At 41.4% G+C, this 11,139-nt stretch overlaps 1 protein-coding gene across 1 annotated transcript in view; it reads right to left on the minus strand.

Annotated features, from left to right (window-relative positions):
- Positions 1 to 10,657, minus strand: part of LOC129855141 (phospholipid phosphatase 2-like) — a 34,600-nt gene extending 23,943 nt beyond the window's left edge. The window contains exon 1 of the mRNA XM_055922500.1: positions 10,262 to 10,657. Coding sequence (XP_055778475.1) covers positions 10,262 to 10,322 — 61 coding nt within the window. The 5' untranslated portion in view covers positions 10,323 to 10,657. The remainder of the gene's footprint in view (positions 1 to 10,261) is intronic.
- Positions 10,658 to 11,139: the final 482 nt, after the last annotated feature.

Below are 11,139 nucleotides of genomic sequence, written 5' to 3' on the forward strand. Positions count from 1 at the left end.
CCACTCACACAAGCAGCATACAAGCCTCTGATGCTCGCCTTTGGAACATCTACATTTAAAAAAGTATAATAAATCAATTGAATATACACCATCACAATAAATTCATTCTTTATTTTAGGCAGGTCTAAAGAAACTTGAAGGAAAGGTATTTCAGAAGAACAGAATATGAGTTGGCCTACTGTATGTTATCTGGCTATGCTCCATGCCATAGACTGTAGGCTTGTTCATTTAGCTGACAAGATATGCTTATAAGTCCCGTGACATTATTTTACATGATTCTATAGTAAGAAGAATATATTTGAACTTAGCTGAATAAAATATAATGGATATTTTTCCCATTCTGGAACAAGAGAGCGGCGCATATGAAGTGGCTATGTTAAACGTAAAAGTGATCATTTGAAACAGGCCCTAAATGCTAGATTTCTAGTTATTGGGCAACTTTACTTGTTAATGATACAAACCTTAGAATGCATTAGAAATCAAAACATATATGGGCTGTGTGATGCAACTACAGGCCTCTGATGATTTGAAAAAGTCGCCAAAAAAAGCTTGCACTACCATATTTACTGTACATGTGCAGTGATACTGGAGTGATGGAGGTAGATATGTATAGGGGTAAGGTGACTAGGGAGCAGGATATAAGATAAACAAAGTAGCAGCAGCTTGTATGTGAGTGGGTGTGCGGGTATGTAGAGTCAGTATAAATGTTTGTGCATTATTATGTGTGAGTGAGCAGATGATGGAGTGAGTGTGTGTGTGTGTAGGGCCCTGTGAGTGTGCATAGAGATAGTGCAAATACTGAAATAAAAAGGTCAATAAAAAGGTACAAGAATGCATAAGAGGAGATTACTGTGACTCGACAGTCATCTAGAATTTTACAGTAATATTGTCACCCCAACAGCCCTAGGTGTGACCTGACTGGTTCAGACTAGAGAGGCGGCCTTCCTACAGTCACAGCTGGGCCACGAGCTTCAACACTCTGCTTTCCTGGGATTGGATGGCCTGTCTTTCCACACTGAGGGTCATCCAGTTACTTTTTTTTCTCCAGCCACTGTCCTCTCAGTCTCTCATTCAGTGCCTCTACTCTGTTTCTCTTTCGCCAGTCCATCTACGCCCTTTCCTCAACTCTCATCATGCCAATATTATACTCTCACTCTCTGTCCTCTCTACCCAGTCTACACAAATGGAGCTGGCGGAGGTCCATCTGTGTCGTTCTCTACGTAGTTCAACGTACATTTGTGCGGTTGAATTTTTGGAACACAATGCAAATGGACCTACGTCAGCTCTGATTGCGTAGACTGTGTAGAGCCTTTCATTCAACTTCTCTCAGTGTCTTCTTCCCTCACTGTGTAGTGTGTGGACTAGGGCCCTTCTCCCAGCCCCACAGTCTACTCTGCTCTGTCCTCCCTGGCAGGCTAGACTGACTAATGTGGAAGGTATGTGCTGAGCATACAACTTCTGCATTTGGATCGGGAATTCTAATTCACACTAGAAACACCCGACTTCCCCAATCAGTCACACCAAATCCAGCTACCCATTGCTTTCTAATCCCCTTTCTCTCGTTCTCATCATTTACGCATTCTGAGCACCAAGTAGTGCGGATGGAGGGCAGTTAAATCTGGTCTGGGGAATAGTCTGACTTTTCCTAGATCAAACAAATAGACCAGACAACACATTTTGATTATACATCTGGGAGCTATAGATATTTGTAGACCCATGGTATAAAAAGGTTAAGAAACTATTTAAGGTACTCTTCTCCATTCCATTTAACCTAATAGTATCAAATCCTTAAAATGTAGTGCTTATGGTCATTGGTTGCGAAATTTATGTTGCAATACTTCACTAAACAAACTCATCTAAGTGTGTTTGTCCACCTATTCTACTCTGTTTATTGAAATGCCTTCAGATTCCATAACATAACTGCCCTGGGAGCACTATTCCCTCTGCTGTCATCAGTACATTTCTCCGTGAGAGGAAACAGTTGGAGAACTCATGACAATGCCTTTTCCCAACCAATCTGGATGAGAATCCTGAATCCCTGGAGACAGCTTCATCATTTCCTTCACAGGCCTCAACCACTAGAAACTCCAGGGCAGTCAGGTCAAAGAACATGGGAACATATTTTATTGAGTCAAATCTCTTTCCCAACATTTTTCCAGTACTATCCTATTTAACACGGATAGAAAAGCTTTCTTACTGATGGCACTAAGATTCAAATATAATTGTATTGGCTGCATACACATATTTTGCAAATGTTATCACAGGTGCAGTGAAATGCTTATTTTTCTATCTTCAACAGTGCACTAATACCTAACAATACACACAATAATGGTGTGAATAGATAGTAAGGACAGTATATGAATAGAAAAGGTGTGTACAGCAGTAGTTACAGTGCTGTGAAAAAGTTTGCGCCCCCTTTCTAATTTTCTCTACCGTTGCATATTGTTTTTAACAGACTGTAATCAGATCTTCAACCAAAATCTAATATTAGATAAAGGGAACAAATAATACAACAATTACATCCTTATTTCACAAAGTCATGTAACACTCAACACCTGTGTGAAAAAGTAATTGCCTCTTTACACTCAATAACATGTTGTGCCACCTTTAGCTGCAATGACTGCAACCAAACACTTCCTGTACTTATTGATCAGTTTCTCAAGTCGCTGTGGAGGAATTTTGGCCCACTCTTCAATACAGAACTCAGCGACATTTGTGGGTTTTCAAGCATGACCTGCTCGTTTCAATTCCTGCCACAACATCTCAATTGGGATTAGGTCTGGACTTTGACTAAGCCATTCCAAAACTTCAAATGTGTTGCTTTTTGGCCAAATGGGATGTCAGAGACTGATCAGTGTACTGGGTGGAGGCCGGCTAGTAGTGACTACTTAACAGTCTGACGGCCTGGCGAAATAAGCTGTTTTTCAGTCTCTCGGTCCCAGCTTTGAAGCACCTTTACTGTCTCTGCCTTCTAGATGGTAGCGGGGTGAACAGGCTGTGGTTCGGGGGGGCTGTGACACCGGGTGTTGTAGATGACCTGGAGGCCAGGCAGTGTGCCGCCGTTGATGGGTTGGGCAGACCGCACCAACCTCTGGAGAGCCCTGCGGTTACGGCTCATGCAACTGCCGTAACAGGTGGTGGTACAACCCGACAGGATGCTCTCAATGGTACACCTGTAGAAGTTTGTGAGGGTCTTAGGGGCCAACCCAAAATTCTTCATCCTCTTGAGGTTGAAGAGGAGCTGTTGCGCCTTCTTCACCACACTGTCGGTGTGAATGGACCATTTCAGGTTGTCAGTGATGTGCACGCTGAGGATTTTCAAGCTTTTCAACCTCTCCACTGCAACCCTGTCAATGTGGATGGGGGCGTGCTCTCTCTGCTGTCTCCTGAAGTCCACGATCAGCTCCTTCGTTTGGTTGATGTTGAGGAAAGAGGTTATTTTCCTGGCACCACTCCACCAGGACCTTCACCTCTTCCCTGTAGGCTGTCTCATCGCTGTTGGTATTCAGGCCTACCGCTGTGGTGTCATCAGAAAACTTGATGATTGAGTTGGAGAAAAGACACAGCATTTCCTTTGCTGTCTTGCACTCATTTGCTCAGAAGTGCCAGAGATACTCTGATTTGCATTGCTGTGCCATTGAGTTTGAGTGAAGAAAAAAAATATGAGAAATCTCCTCAGGTTCCATTCTAAACCAGCTGATTCCTTCTTGTGTCCCTCTGTAACTGTGCCAAGCCCCTGGGGGTCCAGTAGTATGTATGTGGAGACCTAACTGAGTCACACTCACTCATAGCCTCTCAGCTCTGGAGAGAGTGTGTGGTGAGTGTAACCTCTGCTTTGCTGGGGGGGGGGGGGGGGGGGGGGGGGGGGTTAGCAATCATATGTTGCTCAGAATACACTTTATTCATAAGAAACAGTACAAAGCTATACATATGGACTGAAGCACAGAGTACAGCTGAAAATGTAGACTCTGTTATTCTGCTCTGCTGGTCTCTCTGTAGTGCTACTTATGAAAACTTCAGACAGGGAGAGGTTAACCCCAGCCAACACTCAATGTCTATTTGTGCTGAGTGTAGGTTTACAGACAGAAGAGAGGGAGGGAGAGAAAGAGGGTAAGAGGGTTTGAGAGGGGTGGGAGTGAGGAGCCTATATTGAATGTCAAACTCAAGCCTAAACTAGGGCAGATATTTGAGTATCCCAAAAAATTGGTAACTACAGATTACTTACTAGCTGCTGAGGCCATCTAGGACATAAACATGAGAGAAAGCTCTCTGAAGCATAGAGTCTTATTGTCTGAGGAACATCTAATTCCACAGTGAAATCCTAGCATGGGTTGTAAAGCAGGGGGCTTGTGAGGACTCCAACTAGTGACTTTGAAACTGCCTCTTTGTCATGGGGCAATTCCACAATAATGAAATTATGCTGAGCCAAACAAAAAACATTGATTTCAAAGTTTAAAAAACCATATATGCGACCATGTTTTTCAAAAACAGTATTTGCACCGAATTAAAGGGATACTTCAGGATTTAGGCAATGAAGTTCTTTATCTACTTCCCCAAAGATTTATGTATAACATGTGTCTGCATGCAGTTTGAAGAAAGTTGCTAAGTAGCGTTAGCGCAATGACTAGAAGTCTATGGTAGCTGCTAGTAGATAGCGCAATGACTGGAAGTCTATGGTAACACTAGTTAGAGGTAGTTTTGCGAGCTAATGCTAACTTCCTTCATACTGGATGCAAAGACATAAAAATGGTGTCCATGAATTCAGCTGACTCTGGAGAAGTAGATCAAAATCGCGAAGTATCCCTTTTAGATTCAAAGATGTCTGCAGAAAGAATGGGATGTCAGCTATGACATGACACCTTGAGGTTTAAATAATCTATTTTGGTTATTGAACTACAGTAACAGAATTCAATCATGGATCCCTGATCTGTACTACACAGAAATGCATAATTATGGATATGAATGTCATTCTCTTCATGGTGCTGTATCCTAAACAGGTTCATAAAAGGTAGAAATACGCAACATAATCCTTTGCATATATGGCTATTATTGTAATGAGCTCTGCCCACAAACAAGCCCAAATTTGGTTGTTTCGGACCAAATCTCAACCAATCATAGACATCTTTGTTTCACATTGTTTGAACAGCACAGTACATCACAGGAAAGTAGAGGTCAGTACAGTTCAGTAGAGTTCATTATTCTGTACTAATCTCCAGTGTGCTCTACAGTACTATACTCAACTGTACTGTGATGACCAAACTTGTGAAATAGACGTCTATGATTGGTTCACGTCCACGTTTGAGCCAAATCAAGGCTGTTCCGGACCGGACTAAAAAACGACGTCTGTGGATGTTGAAATCAAATCACCTACTTTTCAACATCCATGGATGTCCGGTGTTGGTCAGTGCTGAGTTGGTAGGAATGCTGGTTACAGAAAATGGAAAGAGAGGGGGCTCATGCTGGGTAGGTGTCAGTAAGAGAGGAGAGGTAACATTAACTGGAGAGAGAGAGAAGAGAGAAGAGAGAGAAAGAAGAGAGAGAGAGAAAGAAGAGAGAGGAGAATGAGAGAAGAGAGAGGAGAATGAGAGAAGTTGAGAGAAGAGAGAGATGAGGAGAGAGAGAGAGATGAGGAGGAGAGAAGAGAGAGAAGAGAGAGATGAGGAGGAGAGAATAGAGAGAAGAGAGAGATGAGGAGGAGAGAATAGAGAGAAGAGAGAGATGAGGAGGAGAGAAGAGAGAGAAGAGAGAGATGAGGAGGAGAGAAGAGAGAGAAGAGAGAGATGAGGAGGAGAGAAGAGAGAGAAGAGAGAGATGAGGAGGAGAGAATACTAATTTGGTAACAGAATTGAGTTTGAGTTGCTTAATAACTCATAAACAAATATTGATATCAGTAAAAACACTATAACAAATTGGTAGGTCTACCTTTACTTGTTACTTCTGTGAACTTTCATAATCATCCCTAATCATGAGGGAGAGACTTTTGAAAATATCTTAAAGATATGTGGGTTTTGGTAATGGAATTTCAAGGCACAAGGCAATGTTTCATAAATTTACAGAAGGAAAATAAGTTCTCCAAAACGAAATAGAAGTGTTGACATTAGTTGGCAGGGGTCTTTCTTCAACACTATTGTGTTTTGATGTATTTCTAATACCTTTGAAGACTTTTTCTTGAAGATGTTTTCTAAGATTCCTTTTCCATCTGTTTGACCAGAAATCAAAGCCATTACAATTGTTTTACATGGAAAATGGTTGAAAAATATATCTATGCCTTCATTTGCCAAACATATGGACTCTTAGCTTTCATTTGACACCCAATTTGATATGCTCCTATGAACTTCATATGCTGGTGCTCATGGGTCCTTTAACAATGGAAATGACCCATGGTTAATAATCACACACCTCACCTGCCACACCAGCTTTTGATAGTTTGACATGGGCAAAGCACTGGGCAGGATAAGTATTTACCAGTTATATTACTCTGTGATTATATCTACAGAGCTTAGTGTAATGTCATTTAAATGTAATAGCTTACATCAGAGGTTAACCCTGGGGAATGTGGTTCTGACTTGTTGCATAACCATTGCAATACGATTAATTCACACTTCACAGTAACCTTCTAATAATTAAACTACAGACCACATCACTGCACCCTCCCTTTATATCAACTTCCCCATGGTAGAGATTCAGTTGTATTTTTACTTCTAGCAATTTATGTCCTTCGGGCAAGCCAGCAAAAACATTGTTCTCATACTATTGCTACGGGCTTGGGCAGTGGAGTGCATTTCAATCCATTTTTGAGGTGTAACAAAAGCCACACCATAACTAGTGTATCCTGTGCCTGAAAACACTATTTTTTGCAAAGATCAGGAGCATGGATTTGACTTACTTCTCCTTTCTTTGGAGGGTGCAAGAAGTGAGGTGGATCATCTAAATTTGACCGTGAGAATTTAAGCCGAGACTCGTGACATGGTGGGCTTTAGAGTTCTTTAGGGGGGCCAGCCAGACTCTCACTATGCAGCAGTCGGTGTGATGTACTCACTGCTGGAATCTCATGGTGGAATGGATCATATCCTGAAAGCCTGGGGATGCTGCCCTGAAGCAGGTCCCAACAGGCATTACCCATTCTGCTCTCCTCTTCTCTCACACCACACTGAACAACAACAACGTGGGAATGTGCTGCTAAAGGCCAGACCATTACGCAATCAGTCTGCCAAGTGTAAGTGCAGTTATCAGTTATCATACACCCCCTGTGTAACAACACCCCCACATTGGAGCCTTGACAGATGGAGAACCTAACTCTAAGCAGTGTTTTCCAACTCCCGTCGTCAAGTACTGCCAATAGTATATATTTTTATTGTAGCCCTGGACGAAAAAACCTGAATCAACCACTAAATTAGTTGAATCAGGTGTTTGTCCGGGGCTACAATAAAAATGTGTACAGTTGTGGGTACTTGAGGACCGGAGTTGGGAAACCCATCTCTAGGGAGTAGGGACTGATTGGCCTGCTTGACATGTATGGGGAATGTGCTACACAATAATAGAAAAGTCAGAGAGGATGATTGGACAACAATATACAGTACCAGTCAAAAGTTTGGACACACCTACTCATTCAAGGGTTTTTCTTTATTTTTACTATTTTCTACATTGTAGAATAATAGTGAAGACATTAAAACTATGACATAACACATATGGAATCATGTAGTAACCAATTTTTTTTTAAACAAATCAAAACATATTTAATATTTGAGATTCTTCAAATAGCCACCCTTTGCCTTAATGACAGCTTTGCACACTCTTGGCATTCTCTCAACCAGCTTCACCTGTAATGCTTTTCCAACAGTCTTGAAGGACTTCCCACATATGCTGAGCATTTGTTGGCTGCTTTTCCTTCACTCTGCGGTCCAATTCATCCCAAACCATCCAATTCAGGCTCCCGAGTGGCGCAGCGGTCTAAGGCACTGCATCTCAGTGCTAGGGGCGTCACTACAGACACCATGGTTTGAATCCAGGCTGTATCACAACCGGCCGTGATTGGGAGTCCCATAGGGCACCGCACAATTGGCCCAGCGTCGTCTGGGTTTGGCCGGTGTAGGCCATCATTGTAAATAAGAATTTGCCTAGTTAAATGTTTTATTTTTTATTGGGTAGAGGTTGGGTGATTGTGGAGGCCAGGTCATTGACTCTCCTTCTTGGTCAAATAACCCTTACACAGCCTGGAGGTGTGTTGGGTCATTGTCCTGTTGAAAAACAAATGATGGTCCCACTAAGCCCAAACCAGATGGCGTATCGTTGCAGAATGCTGTTGTAGCCATGCTGGTTAAGTGTACCTTGAATTCTAAATAAATCACAGTGTCACCAGCAAAGCTTCCCCATACCATCACACCTCCTACTCCATGCTTCACGGTGGGAAGCAGACATACAGAGATCATCCGTTCACCTACTCTGTGTCTCACAAAGACATGGCGGTTGGAACCAAAAATCTCACATTTGGACCGATTAGACCAAAGGACAGATTTTCACCAGTCTAATGTCCATTGCTTGTGTTTCTTGGCCCAAGCAAGTCTCTTCTTATTGGTGTCCTTTAGTAGTGGTTTCTTTGCAGCAATTCAACCATGAAGGCCTGATTCACGCAGTCTCCTCTTAACAGTTAATGTTGAGATGTGTCTGTTACATGAACTGTGTGAATTTATTTGGGCTGCAATCTGAGGTGCAGTTAACTCTAATGAACTTATCCACTGCAGCAGAGTTAACTCTGGGTCTTCCTTTCCTGTGGCGGTCCTCATGAGAGCCAGTTTCATCATAGCGCTTGATGGTTTTTGAGACTGCATTTGAAGTTCTTGAAATGTTCACGATTAACTGACCTTCATGTCCTAAAGTAATGATGGACTGTCGTTTCTCTTTGTTTATTTTAGCTGTTCTTGCCATAATATGGACTTGGTCTTTTACTAAATAGAGCTATCTTCTGAACCACCCCTACCTTGTCACAACACAACTGATTGGTTCAAATGCATTAAGGAAAAGAAAATCCATAAATTAACTTTTAACAAGGCACACCTGTTAATTGAAATGAATTCCAGGTGACTACCTCATGAAGGTGGTTGAGAGAATGTCAAGAGTGTGCAAAGCTGTCACCAAGGCAAAGGGTGGCTACTTTGAAGTATCTCAAATATAAAATATATAAAACACATTTTTTGGTTAATACATGATTCCATATGTGTTATTTCATAGCTTTGATTTATTCACTATTACTTTACAATGTAGAAAATAGTCAAAATAAAGAAAAACACTTGAATAAGTAGGTGTGTCCAAACTTTTGACCGGTACTGTATGTATTGCTATAGCTTCACCTCAATCCATTGTCCACTTGTACATTTGCACTGCCCTATCATTTATATTCATTGATTCATTGATAGTCTGCACTTTAAATGCCCAGCCATAGTTCATATTAAACTAACTCAGTATTGAAGTAGCTGGTCTGTCATGCACATTTGCAAGCAAGATCCTTGAAAATGCATTGAATGTGGAAAAGAGGCATATTCTTCAAAAGATTTTGAAAGGCCAAATAGAGGAAAATATGGATAAGGGGGCAGACATATGCATATTACATTTCCATAAACAAATATTGAGTTTACTGAAACTCAGTACAAAAAGTAAAGGCCCATGATGCGAATGAGCTTTTCCTATTTTCCCATGGTGCAATTTAATATCGCATCATGTAATCTGGACAAATGTGCATGTTTGGAAGTGGTGATGGTCTGGAGCAGACAGGCTGGCATTAAAAACAAGCTACTCCCATCTTATTGTCTACTACGGTGTTATAATCAGTATGAACTGGAGAAAGTGTTAACACAAAAACTTAAATCTGACTCTTTCACAGTCCGTCAGCTTTATAATAATTGTCTCTAGGGCGCACATATTTAAACTTTCTATTTTTTTATGAAGAGTAGGCCGACAGTTCGACTCAACTATGTAATCAAGTGACTAAATCAGTTAAATCTACAATAAAGACGTTGTCATTTGCAACATAAATTAACCACGAGGAGGAGTATTATGTTGGTAACAATCTGGATACCTTTTCCATTTCATGTCCAATGGTTTTTCATCAGTATAAAATTAAAATCAATGTTACCGAGGCATGGACGCGGTAGTCCCAATGACTGTATGTGAATATATCTGCTTACGTAGCCTGCCTAGTATATAAATAATCCTGTCTTTGTTCAAGCGCAGTGTGAAATTGATACACTGTAGCTACTGTACTTACCCACTAACACGCACAGCACGTCCACGAAGACATACAGCTTCTTTTTTCGAAAATCCTTCATTTTTCCTTCTGTAGTTGATTAAAAACTTGTTTCAAAACTTACTTTACGAGTGCCGTATGCAAACTGCCAACCTGTATCGCGAGTTCTTCCGGAAGGCTACTTCCCTACCTGCCCACAAATGCTGTTACCTAGGTGGGCCTATGCAATTTTGAAATCCCAAAAATGTCTTCCGAACTCAGACTCTAATCATCTCAACCGGCCACAGTGTTAAAACTATTACGCCCTTTGCCCGCATATTTTGGTTACGGACTGTAAAAGAAAACGTTTTTATATTAGTTGAGGCGTCTGACAAACCAACGCAACCCTCTCCGTTCACCACGCCACTGACCCCTCCTTCCCACTTCCTTACAGTATTTCATGCGGCGTTCAAAACTGGGAACTCGGAAATATTTACTTAAATGTGCGAAGTTTGAAAGGTAAGAACTGACACTAGCCAGGTTTCCAGCCAACCTTTTAATAGATATAAAGTACATGTCGGATAAAAATAGTCACGATGGTAATAGCAAATCAGTCAACTTTCCAAATGTTGACAAAACAACATATGCTAGAAAAGGTGTGATTTGTTTGCGTCGGTAAAATACATTATTCGAGAAATGGTGGTGGAAACGACTTTATGGCAAATATTGATAGCCTATAGGCCTAATAACCATCATATCGTAGTAAATTTGAGGTGACGCGATGACGTATGGTCTTCCCACTATGACTCGGGAAAGCATGCAGTTTAGAAGGCTGCAGCTGAAATAAATTATGAACTTCACAGGGTGGTGAAAGTGCACTGTGATGAGTTTAATGCTCCATTCCAATAAATATGGAGGAT

Source organism: Salvelinus fontinalis, chromosome 5 (genome assembly GCF_029448725.1).
Source record: "Salvelinus fontinalis isolate EN_2023a chromosome 5, ASM2944872v1, whole genome shotgun sequence".
NCBI classification, from domain to species: Eukaryota; Metazoa; Chordata; class Actinopteri; order Salmoniformes; family Salmonidae; genus Salvelinus; species Salvelinus fontinalis.